This window comes from Nymphalis io, chromosome 28, assembly GCF_905147045.1.
Source record: "Nymphalis io chromosome 28, ilAglIoxx1.1, whole genome shotgun sequence".
NCBI classification, from domain to species: domain Eukaryota; kingdom Metazoa; phylum Arthropoda; class Insecta; order Lepidoptera; family Nymphalidae; genus Nymphalis; species Nymphalis io.
In genome coordinates this window covers 2,832,345-2,857,821 of record NC_065915.1, presented here as the reverse complement: position 1 = coordinate 2,857,821, position 25,477 = coordinate 2,832,345, and the positions used below count along the sequence as shown (strand labels likewise).

At 32.4% G+C, this 25,477-nt stretch overlaps 1 protein-coding gene across 2 annotated transcripts; it reads right to left on the bottom strand.

Annotated features, from left to right (window-relative positions):
* Window positions 1-2,458: 2,458 nt before the first annotated feature.
* On the bottom strand, window positions 2,459-25,476 carry LOC126779058 (cyclin-T-like). 2 transcript variants are annotated; one of them, XM_050502850.1, is made up of 9 exons: window positions 25,225-25,476; window positions 17,661-17,778; window positions 17,246-17,353; window positions 16,571-16,679; window positions 14,520-14,656; window positions 14,124-14,274; window positions 12,628-12,738; window positions 11,098-12,524; window positions 2,459-6,191 (listed from the first exon to the last, which is right to left on the bottom strand). In XM_050502850.1, the coding sequence occupies exons 1-9, from the start codon at window positions 25,371-25,373 to the stop codon at window positions 6,153-6,155; spliced, it is 2,349 nt and encodes a 782-aa protein (XP_050358807.1). In that variant the 5' UTR covers window positions 25,374-25,476; the 3' UTR covers window positions 2,459-6,152. The 2 variants fall into 2 exon arrangements, with proteins under 2 accessions (XP_050358807.1, XP_050358806.1); XM_050502849.1 differs by lacking the exon at window positions 2,459-6,191 and having other exon boundaries at window positions 10,813-12,524.
* Between the last annotated feature and the right edge of the window lies 1 nt (window position 25,477).

Here is a 25,477-nt window from a genome sequence, read left to right as displayed (position 1 = left end):
AAATAAAATAGCAACGATAACTATCCCTTTCATACTTATAAATCTGACCGCACGCAAGAGAGAGAGAAAGACAGACATTCATGATACGCATGCGATGCGACGTTACACTGAGCGCTTATTCTCAGATACTACTTAAGCACGTGTAAATGTGCTGAACATGCCAGGCATGTGCTAGGTTTAATTTCGCTGACCTTGTACATTACTTTTAAGGGTTGCTAACTGTTGTGAAAAATAATGTATTACATATTTTGAGCCGGGAAATAATTTTGAAAGAAAAAAAAAGTATCAAATATTTATTTATCCACTTGAGGATCCTCATATCGTATATCGTAATATGTTACACTAACAGTTTTTCTTCTTCCTCAATTTAAATAAACAAGCAACTTATTTTTTATTAAACTTAAAGAATCTATCTATAATATAGATATCATGTTCTTCGAAGTATCTATAATTAATAGTTCAATAATCATCCATAAAAGTATATTTCAATAATTAGTCAAAGTATATTTATCAAAAATAAAACAGGATACATTATTATAAAGTATGATTGTTTCAGCTACAGTCGCGAATGCGCCTAATATCAATGAAGAACGAACGGTGTGGTGATTTTATGCATGGAATCAGTAAAAATTTGAATTTAATTTATACAAATATTATTTAAATCAAAATTTATTATTAAAAAACAAAAATTCATCATACTAATTTGTTTTAATTTAATATTTAGATAAATCTTTTAAAGTACCACGAATCGTAAAGTAAAAGGAGTTACATTAATTTGTCGATACTTTAATCGTAGAACGATTATAAGAAAAACAACTGTATAGGTAATTCTGGAAACTTCGCTGTAACCATTTTTATCATAATGTATTTTATAACTTAAAGATGTCAAATGATATACTTATAACGAAACCTTTGAAGACAATTAAAGGTGTTTGTAGACTAATTAATAAAAAAATATTTGAATTCAAAACAATATTCAACCCAATGCAGATTGCATTAGATTCAAAATAAACAAATATATAATCGTACTTGCAAGTTATACGGGTTACATTCGCCCACAGCCGTTCAAAATATTTTATGTTAATTGTGGTGTTCAAATAAATCGACATCCACGTGGTTGGTGGATGCTTGCCTTTCACGCCGAAGGTTTTGGGTTCGATTCCCACCCAGGACAGATATTTGTGTGCATGAACATGTCTGTTTGTCCCGAGTCTGGGTGTAATTATCTATATAAGTATGTATTTACAAAAGAAAAATAGTATATGTAGTATATCAATTGTCTGGTTTCCATAGTACAAACTCTGTACAAGCTTAATTTGGGTGGCCGTGTGTGAAAAATGTCCCAGGATATTATTATTATAAATGCCTTGTAACTTTCGAACCAATAATAAATGATAATATTATTAATCAACCAATAATATCAGTGTCTAAATTGTTTATTTGGATTTACTCTTGTGGTTGGAATAGGATTTTTTTTTATTGCAAATCAAAAAAAATCACTCGTTTGCGAATGGAATAGTCAAGTCGTTTTCAAACCTCTGAGGTCTGGATCATTTGAGTCAACTGTGTACACCACTGATTCTGTTGCTTAATAAAAGTTTTCTAAATTCCAATGGTAGAAAGAGTAAAGTTTGACACCATGCAATTTGATAATAGCTCTATTTTATGTATAAATAGTTCATGATTAATAGATGTTTATTTAAAATAATACAACACCATTTCACTTAACTACTTATTATATCGACATTTTATTTCCAATGTTTCGAAAACTTCGGCGAAATACAAAATGTCATATACTTTCTTTTTCTGGCTATCTACGCTAGTTGAGCGCAAAATATTCTGCAATTGTCAAATTCCCTATGATGATTCCTAGCAGATACATGGCAAATACGTATCCAGATTTAAAAAAAAAACCCTGGGTAGGATTATTGTATGTACTTTGAAAAACCACTTCAAATTAATATGTATTTTATTGCTTTTTTATAGTATAGGTTGGCGGTTGGCGGACGAGCATATGGGCCACCTGATGTTAAGTAGTCACCAACGCCCATAGACATTGACATAGTAAGAAATGATAACCATCGCTTACATCGCCACCAATGTTGGGAACTGAGATGTTATGTCCCTTGTGCCTGTAATTACGCTGGCTCACTCACCCTTCAAACAAAACACAACAAAAACAAGAACCGCTGTTTTGCGGTAGAATATCTGATGAGTGCGTGGTACCCGGACGGGCTTGCACAAATCCCTCCCACCAATAAGCTCGATTTGCTTGATTTAATAATTAAATGAAACAAATTTTAGTAACACAAATATGATGATTTTGCCTTAACTGACTCTGGCAGGTACGTCGATTCTTAAATAAGGGCTATTAATTATAGATATATAGGATCTTTTTTGTCATTTGAATTCGATTGATTGCATTTGAAAATTATTTGGTAGAAAGAAAACAATTACACTGTAGTAAAAAACAAATGTTTTTTTTTTATTTATAGACGTTTTATAGTACTAGAAACATCTAATTTGAAGTCCAAAGTATTTATTTTAAACGAAAAAACTTAATACAATTACATTATATTGAATTAGAAAAACATAAACCGTCTATATTTTCGTTATTCGAAATATAAATTTTTGTACATATTTAAATTAAATACTTTGGATATTAGAAGAGCAAGTAATTAAACGGCGAAATAAATTCCAAATATATATATATGCTATTTTTTTTTAAATTTCATTATACTTTTGTTAGCATACATTTTAGCTAAGGTTTTTGGTCAAAATCCAAATGGGCTGCCCTGATCGTGTCGACCACGATTCAAGCGTTTAAATTGTACAAAAGCTAAAAACTTCAGGGCCACCCGATAGGCGATTACATCAAAACGAACATACGTATACACATATAGACAACAATTCTAGTTACAACCATTATATACCTGAATTCAAACTGTTATATCACAAGTTGTTTCTGCATTAAGAACCGTGGCCGTGTTTACCCTATTTAGATAATTTATTATACAGTTTTCATATTTTTATTTTTTTTTTTATAATAATAATAAATATGTTAATAATGTACATTGTCCCACTTTGTTCGGAAATATTTCATATTTTTTAAAAAATTCTGACTCGAGTTTTTTCCCAAATAATACTCGAATCAAGGCTATCCGACTTTATAATTCTAATCATCTCGATAATGAAAAATAACACTAGAATCGTTTATCTTACGGATTCGTATATAATTTACAAAATTTACACGTCTTATTTCTATATTAAAAAGAAATAATTCTAACGATAGACATCTACGACTAAAAATTACTATATATAATTTTTTTTTAATTTTCCATCTTAAGAAAAAGAAAATGTGTCAACGATCTAATTCCATCGAGTCTTAAATTAAGAAACGATTTTATTAATCGATTTTTAATTTACTACATTCTCTAGCTATTTCTAAAACACATGAAGTGACCGCATGGTCGAGGACGTAAGATTTATAACGGACATTTAAGTATTATTTTTATGAAAATAAATTGTAACATTCACGGAAACATTTCGTTTACAGACATTCTTAGTAAGGTCAATTATTTTATACATTTTTTTCAATTTATTTACTTAACATCAGTGTACCTAAGTTAACTCGTCAGTATATCATAAGAATCGTCACATATCGAAATTAAATTCAATACATTTTCTTAACAGATAAAACTATTTAACTAAAAAAAAAAAGTTATCTAATTTTTAAATTAAGACTGTAGTGGTCGTCTTCACAGCCACAGATAATTTAACTTTTTCAAATGGTATTTAATTTAATAAAAAAAAAACTCAATGTTTAGTCTTGGGCCTGCCAGAGACGAAAAAAAAATATACTAAGCGGCCCCTACACTACAATTACATTAAAACTATAAACTATTTTTGTAGTCGCTTAATGACGAATAAAATTCAACTAAAATATATTCTATTTTTAAAATACTAATATTAAAATTAAAATAACTTTAATGTATGCCATTAATGAAAATTAAAATAAAACAATTCGAAATTACTTACAGACTGTATGATTCAATTACTTTCGCCATTTTCATGAGACGAGACAAAACAAAAAAAAAAAAAACATTGAAATTACTTATGAATAAAAAAAATTGAGGCAAATTTTATATCTAAGTAATTTTGGGTATTATTTTGGTTTCTAAGTTTAATAATAAATGTACATACATATGTTAATATAATCTCAGTCTATCTTGTAGTTTCTATAACGCTACTTCAATTCTATTATTGCTGTGATATATAACATTATTTTTTATATAAAATGTGAACATATTGTGCTTGTTACATAAGAAGGCTTTTAATTTTAAGTGAATATTATTATTATTAATTTATTTACTATTTCGATTATAGACATATTAAAGGCACTGTACGCACTTCGAAACGAGCTCCGATTTAGTTCTATATATTTTATAAAAGTATATAATCATTGATGATATACTGCACGTGTGTGTGTTCGAACACATTTCCCTATATCCGATGGGGGCAAAAATCCGACATAATCGGTTCGTGCATTACCAACTCCTGAATTTTGAAAACTGCTGATTCCGAAACTTCAGACTACCACTGACGAGTTAATGAAAAAACCCCACTACATATCCCCGGCTCAAAAATTAACAAGCTACGAGATAAACGACTTTATATTATTAATTGTGTGTAGATTATTTTTTTTAATAAATTAGTATGCACTACTAATATTACATTAATTACGAAAACTCATTATTTGCGTCTGATCGACACATTTTCCCCCCCATCACATTTATGGGCTGAAAAGAGACAGAAAACTACTTATTATCCCGGAAAATACATGGAAGCAAAGTTGTGGCAAGTACTAGTTGGAGATTTGTTTGTTTTATTTTCATTGATTATGGTCCTTCGAGCCGGATATGAATTTAAAACTTGATTATTGACCAGTGATACTCCTAATCAACCTTCGCAATGATGTATAGCCAGTGGGTGGATAGTTTATTAATGCTTGATCTATATGATAGCTCGGTTCAAAGTTCACACAGCACCATCTCTGGTTCGAAAGATTAAACAGGCATTAATAATGAATTTATTTATGTAATTCTATTACATTTATAAGGCATAGCGAACTGTCGTAATTCGAATATTTAAGAAATATTTGATCAATTTCATTAATTATTTTTAGTAAGATGGATATAATCTAAAAAAAGCATACAAGGAACTTTTTGATTGCTAAAGATTTCATTTCGATTTTGGAATCAAATTATCTAACGTATATTTTAATCACTTTAACATTTTGTATTATTTCGTTGATTATAAGAATCAGGAGAGGATTTAGTTTGGAAGTTTAAAATATTTAATTCGAGCAGCTCTGAAACTAAAAGCTTTTAAAACTCGAAATATATTCTCACAGAGATATCTCACTGTTTCCCGGCAATCAATTATATTATCAACAATATTATAAATTTATTATTTATTTATTAATCACATGAAACAAGAAATTATATCGAAAAATACCCAAGGTTTTATCAAAACTAAATCCACTCCCGTATAAAACGCCTTATTTAATAAACCTATGTTCTTATTAAATGTTCGTAATTAACATTTCAATTACAGAATCGATATGAAATTCACTATCACTATATATATATAAATACAAATCAATCGTTTGAAATACAATTCAATGAGTTTTGAACAAAGCGGGTACAATGTTTATCAGTCAATCATTGGGCTAACTGTATATCCAAAATGCAGGCATTAGAATAATTAGACGCAACTGGTTATATAATTAATTTTATATACATCTCCGATTAAAAAAAAAAAAGACAATTCGTCCCATATTTACAAACACAATTTTAAAACCTTCTAGTTCCATCACTTTTCATCACAAAACTAACATTCCATTACAAAAATAGTCGATATTCGAACACGTTCGAAATAAGAACGAATTTAAAAAATGAAAAGTCGAAAAAAAAAAAAAATGATGAAACTAACATCGAACGCCCAAGCATCGCGACTCGTCGCGTGTGACCATGAGTGTGGGAAAAAAAAAGGTTACAAACAAATAAAACCGGTAGTAATTACACTACACTAGTGAGGTCCGTTTGTTGATGAGGAACGTCGACACACGTAGCGCTACGGGATGTGTGCTGTCACTTGCCCGGGTGCCCGTTGCCGAGTGTGTGGTCGACCTGCAATACGAGCCACGTTGAGTGCGCACAGCCGTGTGTCGTCGTTCCTAGTGAGGCTACACGCGGGGCGGGGCATTATTACAATCGTGTGTCAACCAATCGGAGAGCAAAGATTATTTGTGTCCACCAATCAGAGGATAGATTTATATAATTGACACATTATTGCAATATATTAGTGTGTTATACGATTTTATGGTGAATTTTCATATACCACCGCCGCGCGTTCTCACCATCAAACCAACCGATGGTCGATATATTGAATCTTATGTGATTCGAAATATCATCCGTCGGTTTGTTGATAGTTAATATAGCTGGGATTGCTTTATATATCGATTGAAAATTATTTAAATGCAATCCAAACTATAAAAAGCAACCCGCCACCAATTTCTGAAGCGAAATAGACCCCAGCGGTTATTTAGTGAAATTGCATCCTAAGCCTTAGAAAATACTATTCCAATATCGTTAAAAAACAAAGAAATTGGAATAGTAATTTAGGAGCCCCACAGGACACGATATACACAGCTGCGCACAAGCTATTAATTAGCTGTTATAAATATACACGAATAAAAAAAAAAAAAAACAACAGCTAAATAATAGAGAAATACATTATAAACAGGTGCCTTATAAACCATGTGATTAAAAAGAAACATTAAATGTGTTAAGCAAAAATTCACGCATGCACATATAATAGATAAAAATCAATTAGATTATTGCTTATATCATGGTCGAAATAACCATCACTGGTCAAACACGGGTCATTTAAAATATTATCTTAAATTATTTATTAAAAAAAAAAAAAAATGTATAAACTTTTTGGTGTCAAAAATAAAAATAAAACATTTCACAGCGTGATGTTTTAATTTAAAAATAAAACAACAATATCTTATTTTCGTTTCTTATAAAAATTAAAGAGTCACCTTACAAAATAGAAATTTATTTACTAAATTAACAATTCTACTCATTAAATTCGTAAGGATAATCTCATTTTTATAATGATTTACAATTTATGTATGTAATATTAAATGAAACTTATATTAAAACTTAACAGTTAGGCTACAGATAAAAAAAAATTAAGTACTCTTTAAAATATGGATATTAAAAAAAAACAACTAATTCGTCTCTATCATCTAAAACTACAGTAAAATGGTAACAGAAATGGCACCATTACGATATAATTTATTTACAACAAAAAGAAACCTAACGCTTTCACAAAAACATTTCAATTTGAAACAATAACCAACGAATACATAAAACTTTTTGGTTACTATTTCTTGTGAAAACTTTTTTTTTTCTTTAATACTTAAAAATTGGCTGAGAGCAAAATCAGCTCTTAAGGAACACTATATTGACAAAACCCTGTATTATTAAAATATATTTTTTCTACGTTTTTGAGCAACTTTTTTTTTTTAAGTAAATCATATAACAACAGGGTACATAATATAAATTAAAACTATATTAAATTAAAGCTGATATGGTAATGTGTTCTGTATTAAGTTTTTTTTTTTTTAAATAGAAAATACATAAAATTATATTAATGAAATATTTATATTTCTTCATAACTTAATTAACATAAAGAAGTCTATAAAGTTTATATTTATTAAAATAGTTTGAAATGAGATTTTATTTTACAGATAAGCTTAAATTAAGTATTTTCTATGTATATTCCTATCAACCCACATTAACGCACAAACCGATATTACATTAAATAACGCTTTATATTATAATATATAATTGTGTAATAAAATAAATGACATAGACTTAGTATTTAAGAACGCTTTAATTTACTTTTTATATAATGAATAAATATATAATATTTATAATTTTGCAAACATATTGAATTTGAAAGTAGATAATATGCATAAAAATAATTTAAAAAAAACTGCTAAGACGATTTAAAAAATATATGTTTAATTTAAAAAAAAGTCTGATTTCAGAAAATAATCACTTACTTTAGAGGAGAGATCAAAATATCATTATTGCTATTAAAGCGTGTTTTACGAGTTTTTTTAAACTACAATTTTATTTACATAGTTTAATAATGTGCTAACGGTTTTATTATTGTATATAAGGTTTTGTTATTGAAAGACATATTAAAGCTATTCTATATATCATAAATATGTATCTCTTGGCAAACGTACACTAGTGTGGGTCGACTTAAAACGTTGTGATTATTAACATTGAAAATTTTTTTTTAATAAACAAATTTGCTTTAAAAAAAATAATAGAATTTTTTCTCGTGATTTTGTATAACACTCAAAAATATATTTTAAAAAACATAACAAATATCGTCGTATTTTACAAGCGATGCTAGATTATACGTTTTTTTTCTATAAAATTATGAATATTATAAAGACTGTGATTATAAAAATGTGTGTAAAGCGCGATTATTCATGTTTGTGATAATTTGATTTTACTTGTATATGTCAAAATTGTCTAGGTTTAGCCGGTGACTAGGACAACAATTGCTATCTTCTTCTGTCAAATGTCAAATCAATGATGAAAGAAAGAGATAAATCAGTGTTTAACGAGACACCCGCTAAACGACGTTTATAATGGGCGTTTATATCTAATTTTATCTTTAACAATTTATAATCTGTGATTATAGTATATAACAATAATTTACTCCTAAAGTAATTTAGACATGTAAAATGTTATACAATCCGACAACAGATTAAATATACGCCCAAATACGTTTTAACGGATTCATATAAAAATTGCTTTAAGCTATAACATTGGAATGTCAAATAGAAATAAAGAGACATAAAAAAATATTTCAATAATCTGTCCTATTTTTTAGTCTGTGCGATTGAAGACATCTGTATTGCAAAGCGACTTTGCTTTTCTTTAATATGTGAATTGGTGAGAAAATATAACACATGTTATTTATTGTGTTAAATTATAATACAGTACATAGTCCATAAGTATTGTAAATTATTTTTTAATTATTATTATAACTAATTTATATTATAATAAAGTACAATTAGGCACATATTTCATAACTCTATTCTGCTGGAGTCCTTTAATTTTGCGACACTAAGAGTACTTTATACTAATTTAAATTATAATAATAATTAATAAAAAATCGTCAAATCCATCAATGTTAGAATAATAACAACCTATAAATGTACTACTTGGTGATCAAACTACTACAGATAAATCATTTGAGCTAATGCCCTCCCCCCACTGTACCTCTTGGTACAGATATAAAAAAAAAATCGACATAATTAAGCGGTGTCCTTAACATACAAATTAAGTACATTAATAACTAAGTACTACTTGCCCAAATATTAAAACCGACCTATCACATATGTTTGTCATTTCTTCAAAAATATATATACATATATATTCCTATGTTGTAACAACTCTATGTTATAATTTCTCACCAACTTCACGTATATATCAATAGATACCTATCCAAACATCTAGCAATGATGTGACCGTTGCTTTATACGGTCTCCATTTGTAATCGCTTTGCATAGTGTAGATGTGATCAGTTACCTATGATTATATAGACAATAGATATACATCTACTTACCATTTTACTATATAACTACTGTATACATGTATATTTAATATTAAATATTTTGTAACAAAGCAGTCAAGTTTAGGAGCCATACTTATATAATAAAATTTTTAATCGACCACGTCGTAACCAAGGTTGTTTGCTAGTGCAATTTACCCTGTTTATTTTATATATTTATGTATATGATAAAATTTATAGCTAAAAATAAAAACACCGCAATTGATTTAACAAATGGTTTTATCGAAGCTTCTATACGATGTTATGACGTCACTGCAAAATGGCGGCAGCTGTCATTTTGAAGTCTTTTTTTTTTAACGTAATGGTCGCATATAGGAATCAAGAGGATCGTTATATGATATATATAGTTATATAAAGAGCTATGAGACAGCGTAATTCTTGTAATATTCTATCTAAAATTATTCTAATTTATCGGTGATATTTAAAACGACTTTAGGATTCGTCATCAATCCGATGAGAGCTGTAAAGCATACTTCGCCCAATGGTCGAGAAACAACCCTTAATCATTATTGAAATTGTACGTTTCGAAAATTTCTGTTCTATTAATTCGTTGATGATCGTCAACAATAAACGAAAAAAAAAAGAGAAAATCGGTTGACTAACAGAGGAGACAAATGTACTGAATTGTTTTGTATTATTTTAAGATTATTGGGGTCGCGGCTCTAGAAAGTCTGAGAACCGATGATTTGAAGTATTCACTTGTTAAATTAAATGCAGTATTATACAATAAGCACCTACAACTTTGTATAGTATAAAATTTGTACATTTAGAATGATAAATTATTTTAAGAATAAAAATTGTAAATATTAATTATATGAAATATAGTATGTACTATGTTAAATAGATCTTTATAAAATATATACATTTAAGTTTAAATAGAAATATCTATCTAATAATTACAAATCAAAAATATTTCTTATTTTGCAAATAACTTGTCTACTGGCTACGACAATTGTTTTTTCATAAAATGTAAAAGTTTATAACAAAAAGAATTAATTTTAGAAAACGAGAAAATGACTAAAGTTTAAAAGAAAATAAAATATAGATTTAAATATAGATTTGTATAAATATTTTAGTGAACAGTTCTCGTAGCCCTTAAAAGTTATAAGACAATGATCCTCAAAAGAGGTGTCTGCTCTACACACCAAGTGGTAGTGGTAGTGCACGTGGCGGTCACTCGGGCGGCGGCGGCGGCACGGGCGGCGGCGGCATGGCGGGCAGCGGGGGCTGCGCGCGCGGGGGAGGGAACATGGGGCCGTAGAAGTAGCCGTCCATGCGCATGCCGTAGTACAGCGGCGGGGGCGGCCGCACCATGTAGTACGGCAGCGGGGGCCTGTAAGGGGGCGGTACGGGCCAGGTGCCTACCTTGTTCGGATGGGGGGCCTCGGGCCGCGGCAGCTTGTGCGGAGGGCCCGCGTGGTCGCCCGACGGCCGCTTGCGCGACGTCTCGAGCACCTCCTTCGATATCTTGATCTTGAGGCCGGCGTTTTGCGGCGGCGGCGGGGGGACGGCGAGCCTTTCCTTAGGGATCTTTATCTTGAGCCCGGGGCTCGTCGACAGTTTTTCCCTCGGTATCGTTATCCTGAGGGTTCCGTCCGTCTCCGGCGCGGGCGGGAGAGGTTCCGCCTTCCTTTCCTTCTCCTTGTCCTTCTTGTGTTTCTTTCTCTCTTCTTTCGATTTGTCGCGATCCTTGTGTTTGTGTTTGTCTTTCTTCTTCTTCTCTTTCTTGTGTTTATGGTCCGACTCCTCAGTCGGTTGAGGGATCGGCTGAGGCTGGGGTTGGGGAACGGGAGGAGGCTCCAATTGAGGTGGGGGAGCCGGTGGGGGTGCTGGAGTCTCTATCACCGGTTCCTTTTTAACCTCCACGGGCGATTTTTTCTCCGTTGGAACGGTAATGGGAACCGGCTTGGCTAAGCTCTCTTTTAGGAGATTCGATACAAGGGTGGGATCGGTTTCGATACCGTTCAGAGACCTCGTGTCGGGCTTCCTCTCAGGTTGTCTGGTTTTGATAGCGTTGCCGCGTTGAGAATCTCTGATGACGTTTTCGTATCCGGGCGTTTCATCAATTTTTTTAACTACAGGTACTAATTCAGGTTCCGAGTTTGAGGGCAGTCTCTGACGGGATTTCATTTCTTTGTTGGGGGGTGACGAGAAGGGCGATAGGATGGCAGGGGGTTGCATGTCTCGAACGACTGCCGTTGGGTCTGGACGTTTTTTATGTGGACTCGCGGAATGAGGTTTCTGTTCCTGTGCTACATTCGGAGGGGGTTGTGGTAAATTGGGTACCGGTCTAGGTTCAGGCCTAGGCCTCTGTTGCGGGTTGGAGGGGGGTCGTCTGGGCGCAGACGCCGCGACAGCTGGAGTTGTATTCTCGGGTGAGAATAGAGACGGTGGACGGGTACGTTGGGGGACTTCCGGCTGATGGGGAACCGCCGGCTGACTCGATGAAGTCGAAGGTACGGGAAGTTGTCTGTGCCGGTGATCGTGAGGCGGTTTGTGATGGGGTGGCTTGTGTGGCCAAGGATGGTGAGGTTTGTGGTGTTGGCTGGAGGAGGGTCGATGGTGTGGTGGTGGTGGGTTCGGCCTTGGATTCGGTTGAGGAACCCCCGGCCTTTGGAGAGCTTGCTGTCGCCTCTCCCTCTCCTCCCGCCTCTCTCTCTCTTCCCTCTCCCGCTTCTCTCTGTATAGATTGTAATCTATTTTCTGTGGTTGCGTGGGGTTCGGCGGCGCGGTTGCCGGCACGTAACCTCCCTGTCCCGGTGGTTGTTGGCGACGCCTTTCGCGTTCGTATTCTGTTCAAAGACATCATTATTTGTATTTTTTATTAACTGTAATAATTACATGCATAAAATTTTCATATAAAATAATATAAGTATAATTTCATATTAACGTTACCTTTATCAAATGACTTGTCGATTTCATCGCTGTTGACGAGCGAGTGTTTCTTGTCGAACGGCGAGTTCGCTACCGCTGAACCGGGCGGGTGTGCTCCCGGGGAACCTCCACCTTGAAAATATAATACATTTAATACAAAATAATATAAGAAGCTATGTAGATTCTACAAGAATCAATCGGAATTCAAGTCAACTATAACTATAGTATAACCAACGAATATTATGTGAACTCTACGCTTTTTTACTATCAATACATTATTATAATATTGTGCAATATGTAAGAAATTCTTATCTTTCATGTCTAATGTATTACACATAATACATACAAATAAAACCTTAAGCCATGATCAATTGAATTGTGCAAATGAAGATAATAATAATATAAGTGTGCACCACAAGCTTAACAATAATGTTAAGTTTCGGCATACATATTTTTAAACCCCGAAGCAAAACGAGGGGTGTTAAAAGTTTGACGTCTGTCTGTATCTCTGTTTGTCTATCTACATGAGATCGTAGCTCTCGAACGGATGAACCGATTTCCATGTAGTTGCTTTTGTTCGAAAGATTTCTTAGTCGAGTGTGTATGTTTTAACAAAATTGATTCAGCCGTTTTATAGTTATGGTAGGTGGAAGAGGGAATGAATAAACGATAGTAAGCGAATATATCAAATGAAAAGATTTGATTTGTGTTTTATAAAATTAGTTGTTTGAATGGGGTGGGGGCGGGGTCTAGTTGTAGATTTAAGAAACAATATCAAAAAACTTTATATTAATAATTTTAATTTTGACTTTTTAATCTTTTCTATTACTTCTCGAGTTATTCTGGATGAGATCTCTTATTGGGATAAGTCTGTCTTCGTACACTTTTAACATCTTGTATAGTTAAGTTAATACTCATTATTTGTTTGCAATAAAGATATTTACAAAAACAATGAAATCTTATAGATATATAAAATATATTATGTACGATACAAAACAATAAATTTTTTTTTTATAGAATAGGAAGGTGGACGAGCATATGGGCCACCTGATGGTAAGTGGTCACCAAACGCCCTTAGATATTGGCATTGTAAGAAATGTCAACCATCGCTTATAGCCAATGCGCCACCAACCTTGGGAACTAAGATTTTATGTCCCTTGTGCCTGTAATTACACTGGCTCACTCACCCTTCAAACCGGAACACAACAATATCAAGTATTGCTGTTTTGCGGTAGAATATCTGATGAGTGGGTGGTACCTACCCAGACGAGCTTGCACAAAGCCCTACCACCAGTAAGTTTACTTAGTAGTAGGACTTTGTGCCGGTCCATCTGGACGAGTGCTACCTACGCATCACATATTTTACCGCCACACAAAAATACTTAGTATTATTGTAGGTTGGAAGGTTAAGTGAGCCAGTGTCTACAGGCAAAAGGGACATAACATCTTAGTTCCCAAGGTTGGTGGCGAGTTTGAGATATCTTACGACTACCTATGATATATAAAAAAATACTCACTGTTGGACATTGTCATCATTTTCCTCTTCAACCTCGATGGGCACTTGTCGAATATGTGAAGGAACTCAGCCGTCAACCGTTCAAGCAGCTCCGTCGTCACGCTCCGGTCCACGTACGAGAACCAGTGACGGCCTTCGTGTGATTGCGGTATCTGGAATAAACGACCTTATTTACAAAGCTGTAGAGTTCACAGCAACTCACAATGGAGTAGCTTGATTCTCCTTAATAGAATATGAAACATTTGATTAAAAGTGGGACTTTAAAACCATTAACAATTTTCAAAGGCATCAATAGTGATGCCTTGAAAAAAGGCATACCTTTAAATTTACAGCGCCAATGTCTATGGGCGGTGGTGACCTGTTCGCCTACACGTTATTTGATGCCAAAAAAACTCACCGCCCAATTACTCCACTTCGACGCCAGATGTATGCAGAAGCAAGCGACCACCGTCGGTCTGTACTGGAGACACATCGTCGTGAGATGTAGACTGTTTGACGCCATAAAGTATGATGTTTGAGCCAAATCCTTGGGCGCTGTAAAAATTTTCAATATTAATTTCGTTTTATAAATCGGTACGTTTCGATTTAGGAATTCTATTATATCAAACAAGATCAGTCTTACATTATTTATTGCTTAAAAAGTTCTATTAAAACCTCTTTAAATAAGCTTAGAATAAAATTTAAAAAAAAAAACCATTATAGCATTGCTACAATTCACTACAAAAAAAAAGAAAAAAACTTCATCACACACATGACATTTCTTGCTTTATCGTGAGACGAAATTCGTAAAACCTAAAATCATATCGTTTAGGGTACGGAGTAAATGAAAACGGGAAGGACACACATATATTGACAATTACACATACCTTATAAGTTCGTAAATAGAGATACTTGGCCCCTTGGTACGCGCTATAGCACGCAGGCACGGCTTCGTCTACGCAGTTACTGAGGACGGTCCGGACTAGTAGGCTAATGTTTGATTTTCATTTTTACAATACTCAAAAAATTATTAATATATATATATATATATATTTATATTATATAGCCTATTCCGAAAGAAGGAATAAAGATAAACAAACCATAGATTTACATATTCCATGCGCTTAGCTAATAGCTCTGTTATATTATGCACTAAATACAGTTCCTTATAAATATGTCCGTTTATAATTCGACCATTAAACCACTTATACTTGCGTGGTAAGGCTTTGTGGAAGCCCATCTGGGTAACCCCCCCCCCCTCATCACACATTTTTCCGTCAAAAAAGAATACCCCAAATTTTCATTTGATCATTTAAAATGACATTTTTTTCGACTATCCCATACCATAGACTGTTTTAGGTCTCGACCAATGACGTCATGTCATTTCAAAGTCAAAGTTGTTTATTCATAATTACTATTACAATTTCCTGAGATTTAATTCTATTACTGATTACAAAACACGGAATCACTTTGAATTACTAGAAGTTCTAGCAATCTAATGAAAAAAAATATTTACAATCAAATCATAACTTACTTCCATACAAGGGAACTAACGTGTATTCTTTACCTTTCAATCAGTAATTTCTCATAAAATAAAAAAATATATATTATGACGTTGTAACAGCTCCATGTTTAATTTTTTTAGACCTTTGCCTGTTAATATATGTGTATGTATTGTTTACGTTTATATAATATGTATGTACAATGCACTCGCCCGTTAGGTCCTGCCAGCATCTTAATGCAGGGTTGTCTGGAAGAGATCACTACTCGAGTGATAAGGCCCTTGCACGCATCATGTTGAGGTCCACAATTTTATTTACATAACATGGCTTCTCTTGAACTTTTGTTTTTATTTTTATTTTTTTTATAGTTGTGTTTGTCTTTTCTTTTTTCGTTGTGAGTGTGCAATAAAGTTATTTAATAATAATAATAATATATTTAAGTCTCATGTCAAAAAAAAAACAATTACTTGTTTTGATCTATTATATTTTCTCTGTCGTAATACAGCAGAGCTATTAGCAAATAGCATGGAATATGTAAATATGTTTGTTTGTATCTATTCCTTCAGCCATTGGAATGAGCTAACTTATGCATGCGCTGTTATGTACTGCCATAAACCTTAATAGATACACTATTGACAACAACGATAGTACACATTTTCAAGCCAATCGGATAAACGATGCGTTTACGCATAGAATACGAACAAAGCAAGCACTAATTTTTATATAAAAAAAAATCAATACATATGGAATTTGAAACAATACAAATATAAAAAAAAATTAACTCATTTTAATCGTCGCCAATGAAAATCAAACATCAACAAAACCGTTAAAATTCAAATCAAGAACGTTCCGGGCCGTCCCTCCCACCACCCGCGTTGTAAAAGCGACTCTACCGTGCCGCGTTAACATGCTCGGATTTCTCTGTCGCGCACGAGCTGCCGTGCAACATGGCCGTAACGCGTCTCACCTTTTACAAGGTGGCAGGTGCGCACCACGTGTGTGTGCGGGTGGTCGATCGCTACATCGAAACCTAATGTCTGTAGCAGGACATTCTCGTTGAAAACCAAGTCCTGCGCCTGAAATAGACGGTCATTTTATGTTTTCATTCGAATTAAAATATTTTACAAGAAAATATATAAGAATTATAAATAATATACAAAATTTAAACATTTACATTACACCTAAAATAATAACCTTTTTAATAACTAAGTACGATTATTTAAAAACCTGGACAAGACAATAAAATTTAAGAACTTGAAAATATAACACCTATTCAACAATAACATGTTTTACTTTTAATTAAAACTAAAAAAGAACCTGCAAAGATACTAAATAACTAGACATCAAACAAATTACTAACAGTATATAATATGAAATCATACCAGTTATGACACCATCTAGATATATAAAATATATATTCTAGAATTATCTAATCTATATTATATATATAATATTATATATATCTGTGACTGATATAAAAGTTGACGTACACACATCACACCACTCATTCATACAACGCAATGAATATATTATATATATATTATTTCAGTATTATCATACAGATTTTGATATATATGTATATATAATAGAAATTAATGCCATCGAATCAATGTTGAATGAAAATAATAATATTTGGTCCCACCTGTTCCTGATACTGTTCAGAGGTGAGGGCGTTCACTCCCTCACCTCTGTGGAGACAGACATGTGCTACCTTAATTACATATTCTAACTTTCTTGGTTGCTCTTCGACCTGAAATTAAAAAAAAAAAAAAATTGGAATCTTATATCAGTAAATTCCTTCTGTCACATGCTGGCTTTGGTTTGTTTTCTCAATCACCGAATAGTAGATGAATTAAATAAATTTAGCATATGAAAATCCATATGGTGCTTGCTCAGACCTGGTCTGATAGCCCAGCTAGCTAGCTGGCTTAAATTGAATTAATCTGATACATGATTAAATCCAACATAAGTATAATATTAGTTCTACTCTAGTGATATTAAAGAGACCAATATAAAACCTCATTATATATATAATATCCAAAAAAAAATATTCTCACCTTTGCGGCGAGGAACAGTGCTGCAGCGGCTATAGCGTTCCTGTGAAACTGTGTGAAGGAGTGGAACGCGTAGAACCGATGCATGTACACTATTGCTGTATTGATACATAGCTGAGAACTGTGGTGCCGTTAAGGTTATAAATTGATGTAAATATAGAAGTACACAATAATAGCCTTTTTTAAAGGTTTGGGGCTTATTCCACCGCAGTTGGTGGAACACAATAAACACATATCTTATTGTACAATCTATTCCTCTACTGAGCATTGACTTTTTTGAGCGGAGATTATAGTGAGACCCTATCTACTACAATTTTAAAATAAAAATTTTAAATTATTCATGTTCAGTGAGATTTTGAGTCTATGCTTTTTAAAGATCAATTAATTTACACTTTCTTCGGCATATTTTATTTGTTGTTTAATTATATTATAGTGTTTAATTTAACATTTATTACAACTAGACGCCAGGCGGGGCAATTTCAATATTTTTCGGCTGTTCAATACATTTAACATTAAATCCTAAATCGCAGATGACGTAATAAGTTTTAGAAATGAAATATTAAGAGAAGAGCTTGACATCAGTGTAAGATAAAAGATATTAACTATGTTTTTATTAAACATATATTCTAAGATTATTACTACTACTTTTCTTTTGTAAATACATACTTATATAGATAATTACGAGACTCAGAACAAACAGACATATTCATGCACACGAATGTCTGTCCCTGGGGGGAAGCGAACCCACAACCTTCGGTGTGAAAGGCAAGTAACTACTAACCACGCGAACCGGCCAGTCAATTTACGGCAAAATATATGTATATTTATTAATTATTTCGGCTTTGCCCACGTGTTAGAGGTGGGAGGTGTTAGGTTAACCTGACACCTCCCCTCACCTAATAACCTACATTATAAACGACATACATTTAAAATGTTTATTATTCATTAAATTTCAACTGTTAAAGTACTACTTAATAAAAAAAATGAACTACTATATTCGTCCTAAAAATATATAATTATATATCATTAGGAAATAAAATTTTTAACAAAGATAAATATACATTGCTAATAAAATTGCTTGTATACAAGGAATACAAGATTAACAAGTAGAGTAGTTCAAACCAAATGAATATTAATTTTTTAAACGGTATTAGTAATTATATGAAGCAAGCTTGAACCTCAAGAATCATTGGCTACTTTTTTTACGTAATACCTGCTCCCTACTCCTCCTCCTATCGCGCGAGCGAAACCGCGTGCGAAATCTATTCCTATAATATTATTTCATAGCCAGTTTCAGTTTTATTTCAAACGAAATCACTTTTACTCTGAATAAATTTTCTATCGACCAATGAAACTGCTCCGCCATAAACTAGGCATACGACGTGCATTTGGAAAATCGCCTGCGGTCCAAATTCGTTTTCCATCGACCAATAAAAACCATCCACACCCGGATACGTCTCCTATCTACCAATGAAACTAAATCTCATCAATTATACTTTGTATACCTATATATGCAACAGGCGCAAAATCCGTACCGAATTTGCAACTTTCACTTTTGATATAAACGTATACTTTCAAGATTGCGGTTTCATTACCGTACAAAAAAAGGACTATGGAATGGTTCAATGAGAAGTAATAAAATTACACTAGGTGAGATATGACACATGACACGTTGCACGTAGTAAACTATTTTAAAATTATTAATCAATTAACGACAAAACTTATTTGTATAAAAAGAAAAAACTAATTTTGGTGAAATCAATAATTAAGAAATTCACCACGTGTTTACCGTCCAATATTAAATCGCGCGAAGATAAATAACATACCTTCAACACACACATGACAAGAACCAGTTGCATACAACAGAGAAGTCGATTAAAATTGTAATCTAGAAACTTTAGAATATGCTGGCATATCAAACAACTACAATTAATCAAATTAATAGAAAGATAAGGCACGGAGAACATTTAGAAATTTTGGTTTGAATTGTCACGGCGACTAAGTTTGTTAATACTCTATAATAAATTAATAATATAATTCAATTCAAATAGAAGAACACTTGAACCGCCATGTTACAGAATTCAATATATACCCATTGGTTCGGATACATTATACTGAAATAACCGACAAGGAACTTGGTAATTATTCTTTTCCCCGATTTTATCCTAAAATCCGTACATAGCTCGCTCTACACGCTGAACGACATAAAATTTGTGGCCTAGTTAGTTACGCTGTTAGAACCTACAACTTTGCCGCACGTATGGAGAACTCTATGGCCGGTAATAAGCTTCGATCAGCTAAGTTTTGATAATGAATATTAATAATAGTTTTGAATAGGCGTAACAAATGCTATGTACAGTTTTAAAAAGTCACGCAAAAATAAAGTACAATAGCTAAGCGAGTGTATCACACTGAACTCGATATTACAACTAAAGTATGACTCATTTAAACAGTTATGTAAACTTATTTTAGAATTGATTGTAACTGTAAATGATAAATATGTTTTGTTATGTTTTTATTTTCGTCAGTTTAGTCACGAACATAAATTATACTTTCTTTTATCATCATCATCATATCAACTTATATCCAACAACAATTGGTACTGGTTCTATGAGAACTCACACGAGAAATTTTGAAAACAGACTAATTTGTTGATACGCTACTAACGAGTAGGATACACGCTTTTTATCGTATAGGTAGGTGGACTAGCATATGGGCCACCTGATGGAAAGTGGTCACCAGCGCCTATAGACATTAGCATTGTACCTATCCAGACAAGCTTGCACAGATATTCTCATTCACTCATCAGATATTCTACCGCTAAAAAGCAGTACTTGGTATTGTTGTGTTCCGATTTGAAGGGTGAGTGAGCCAGTGTAATTACAGGCACATTGGCGATTGAAGCGATGGTTAACATTTCTTACAATGCCAATGTCTATTGGCGTTGGTGACCACATACCATCAGGTGGCCCATATGCTCGTCAGCCTTACGATTCTATAAAAAAAAAAATAGGCTATAGGTAAGTACATGTTCATAAATGATGTAAGAAACATTGTATGTTTCATTCATTATACAATTTTTAAATTATCAAAACTTAACTAGCCAATAAAACTAGCAGCAGTGCTATTCTCCTATACTATGGTCCATGTCACATATCACATTCTGACATTTCACAACCAATTTCAACCTTACTGATCGGCCAGAAAATATCTTTAAGTTGTAAATGATGATATGTTGAAGTCATCAGTTTGTAAATTACAATTAAAAACTAAATAGTAAGAAAACCTTTTCATATGAGCTCGACTCTCATTTATTTTACTTCAATAATCTTCTTACGTCAAAGAAAACATAAGAATTACAGACAAATAATAAGTAATTTGAAACATGAAACACAACTTCTTGGTACAAAAGTGTAGAAAGTTTAGTATTTAGAAAAAAGGAAAGCTGTTAATGAGCTTTTTCAATCTAAATGACCATCAATGAATTTTGCGAAGCCTTAAATGCGACTCAATGATAATTTTTCTTCAACAAATTAATAAAAGAAAAAGTAATTAACTCAGATTTAAAAATAAAATTATTGCATGTTGAGTATTTATTGTGTTTTTTTATGAACAATATAAACAAATAAATGAATTAATGAAACAGTTAAGAAGTGTATGATAATATTATTGCATTGCAAATGCTGAATAATATGAAAAACAAACAATATTTATGAGGAAAATACAGATTAAATCAAATACCTAATTGTATTAGTGGCTTATCAGTGGAGTCATGTTTTACGTACAATAATAACTGGTCAAAATAATCATGCTTATTATACATATTTTTAATAAATGGTTTGTTTAACTGGGTTCAAATTACATTAATAACATTGATTTCATAAGAAAATATTTGTATTAAACTCCTATTTATGTAAAACCTATAACAAACAATTATTGTTTTCAATAATGCACATAACAAAATGAGTTTGTTTCTTACAGTTTTTATAATAAAATTCAGCTCAGATTGCCAGTAGACACACACAGAGATGTGTACAATCTTAGAAAATGTTTGCTTATGGTCAATGCTATGCACAAGAATGTTGTAAAATTCGACACAAGTTTTATTCTAAAAACTTTAGGCAAGGAGACTATTTTTTTGTATTACAGTCATAAAAAATCTAATTTAATAAAAGTTGATGTAGCTACTTTAAACTATCATGAATTTTTTTTTGAAAAATTGGCCTTATTTGTTTACAGAAAATACTTATATTCCTTATTTCATAACTAATAAACCATAAAGCTCCCCATTCCATATTTGCAATGCAAATAACAATTTTAGCTTACTAAATGTATATGACTGGAAAGAGTTCAGGCGCAGGACCAACGACTTTACGTGCTTTCTGAGGCACGGGAGTGTACACACTACCAACTTCTAGACTCTGAGCTGCTACTGAAAATTTTCTGACAGAAAAACCCAATAACTTTTTATTTGCCCGACCTGGGAATTGAACCCAGGACCTCTGGGTCTACGTCCTTACATCGAGTCACTAGATCAACGAGGCAGTCAATAAATATGTATATTGACTGCAAATCAAATTCAATTTTAATAGTTATTATTTAAAATAGCTTTTCATTCCAAATAATCATTTTGAGACAAAATAAAAATATAATTAAATAGGTTATGTTTAAGAAAAGAATGTAATTTTGTAATTTACAAAAATATATAACCAAAACAAATATATTTTAGATACCAAACTTTTAAAATGACTAAGAAAAAGTAACCTTGTTCTCAATCAATTGTTATCTAAACAGGTGTATGAAATACATAAAAGAATTGGGTTATGTACTATTTGATATGGCATTGGGTGAGTTTCTATATAATTTTATATAAGTTTGGAACCCAGATAGCCACCAAATTGCCCCTATTGCTAAATTTAAAAAAAAATGTAAAGAAATGTGTGTGCTAAAGATTAATTAGCAATTTCATACAAGGAGTTCCTTGGAGTGAAGGGACAAACCTTGACTTTTCCTTATCACATTGAAAATGATAAATATTTATATTTATTATATAAACAATAAAAAAAATTAAACAAACAAAATTGTTAATATATTTCTGATTCATTTCAGTTAATGGTTTATTGTTTCAAATAGGCATTCGATAACAACAACGACATGACAAAAAATAAGTTTCATACTACATTATATATATATATATATATATATATATATGGATTTAAAATTTCATATATGTAAATAATGGAAAAAATGCATGTTGTCATGACTGCTACAGGACTTAATCATAGCATTTTGTTCCATCAAATGAAATGTAAAGCTTCTGTTAAGAGTGGGGATACAAAAGCTCAAGCTGCTAGGATTGAGCTTACAACTTTCACAATACTAGGCTGACCTGATATAAGTTGTTGTAACTTCAATGTAAAATTATATATCTATTTACATACTATTTCATATAACATTGGAGAAATTTGCATATTAATTTATACTTTACAGATCAAATAAATATTTAATTGACATACATTCAATTACCATAAGCATGAGTGGTTTTACCCTTAATCGAAGTACCAGGAGGCATTATCCGATAGCCTATTCAAATTACAGGAGTAATGACAAATAACTTAAACATTGAATTGATATGATATAATTTGTCAATCTATGGGGTTCCTTATGAATTCATAAGAAATTGTGCTTTGAATGTCAGAAAAATTGTTAACAGAATTTAGAGATACAATTCAAGTGAAGTATTATTACTTTTTTTGAATGTATATGTTGATGTAGGCCCAATTGGCCTTGACAGCGTCACCGGGCGGGACAGAAGTATTTAAGTAGACTATGATTGTATTATAAATAAAAATTTATTAATGGAGACCTGTTTGTAGTGCATAATGCATGGAATACATTTAAGATATACTTGTTTTGTTTATATAATGATTTCGTAATGTATTTTGTGTATACTTTGTAGGCAGTGAAAATAAATAAAATAAACATAGATTCAGGATTACTGGTAAAGCAGTTTATTTTACTTAGATTGTGGAAAAATACTGCATATAACTATAATTTCTGCAACAATTTATATTTATACATATGTTTTTAATATAAAGTTAACTGCCTTATTTATCAAGTTAATTTATATTTATAGAAATTATTGTCAACATTATATTTTGTCAGTACAGTATAGTAACAGCCTGTTAATGTCCCACTGCTGGGCTAAGGCCTCCTCTCCCTTTTGAGGAGAAGGTTTGGAGCTTATTCCACCATGCTGCTCCAATGCGGGTTGGTAGAATACACATGTGGCATAATTTCAATGAAATTAGACACATTCAGGTTTCCTCACAAAGTTTTCCTTCACTGTCAAGCATGAGATGAATTATAATAAAAAAATAAGCTCATGAAAATTCGGTGGTACTTGCCCGGGTTTGAACCCACCATCATCAGTTAATATTAGCACATTCTAACTGCTAGGCCATCTCGGCTTTTTTCTCAGTCTTAATTATTTTAGAAAAAACATTTCAATTACCATTTCTTTCAATATTTGTTTACTTAATACAGTTATTACACAAAATAAGTATTAAGAAAAAACTTTCAGTTCATAAGAATCAAAGTATTAAACATCTATATGATATAGCATTTAAATGAAAACAAACTAAAAGGGGAAATACTTAACTACCAGTTGGTAGTTAAGTATTTCCCCTTTTAGATTTCAATTAGATTTTTTAATTAAAGTTAATCAAAAACTTTTTTCAACTCATGAAGCAATGTCATTGAAGTGAATCGACTCGCTACAATAACGAAAGGTACAAAATAGTATTATAGGTCAGTAACGAAATAGGATCGACTTTTTAACTTTCGTTATATATAAACAGGAAAGCTCCCTAAGTGTTCGAGTGTTTAAAATTCCCAGAATTATAGGTTATCGGTATTGACATCTCTTTCTCACAATTTCCATACTGATGTTAGCTCGAAGTTGAAGTAATAACAGAAATCGTTGTCAACAGGCTATACGTGACTCATAGCGTCTAGAATGAATTATTTACTGTAATCGTAATTTCACACAGCTACGGTCGAATATAGTATACTTTACACGTGTAATGAAAGGCTCTGACGTTTCGCGGCGGAATTTGCCGCGCAAATTGTTGGTACCGTAATGAAACCGTTTAAATTTAGAACCAGACAGGTCGATCCCTACGTCAGCGCGCAAGCGTCCTACACAGCTGTCAAAGTGCACTGACCTAAAAAATAGCACGCAACACGCGACCATAACCTAAATAAAACAATATATAACAACGTTTAACATGAAACATTTCATAGCAAGAACGCTTACCTTTAGAAATCGAGACTACTCACGGGATTTCCCAGACATCCGAGCGAAAGTGACCCGCCTGACGCCGTCAATATTTCGATGTTTCGTCATAACGAACCAAATTTAATAAGCTCACTTTTACACTTATTATTAAATACAATTACACTAAATATATGATATTTACATAAATAAAACACTTTCGATGCTTTCAATACACGTTTTAGCCACATGACTCGACAAAAACATTGCACTTTACTTTGAAAAGGATACACCTGAAGCCGCTGGCCCATGTCTTGGATGAGATTCGCGGCCTGCTGCCGATAGGCTAGCTCTTTATCCGCATCTAAGCCGCATTTTCGGCTTGCTGAATTCTGTAGTTGCTCTTTTGTAAAATACCATTTTTCTTGTCCTCCAGCCATTGAATGGATATTCCACTGACTGCAAACGAAGAAGCACGACGGAGAGCTGTGCTCCGTCTATGTGCGTGAGTGGGAAAAGGATAGCGCTATGACAGCGACGAACG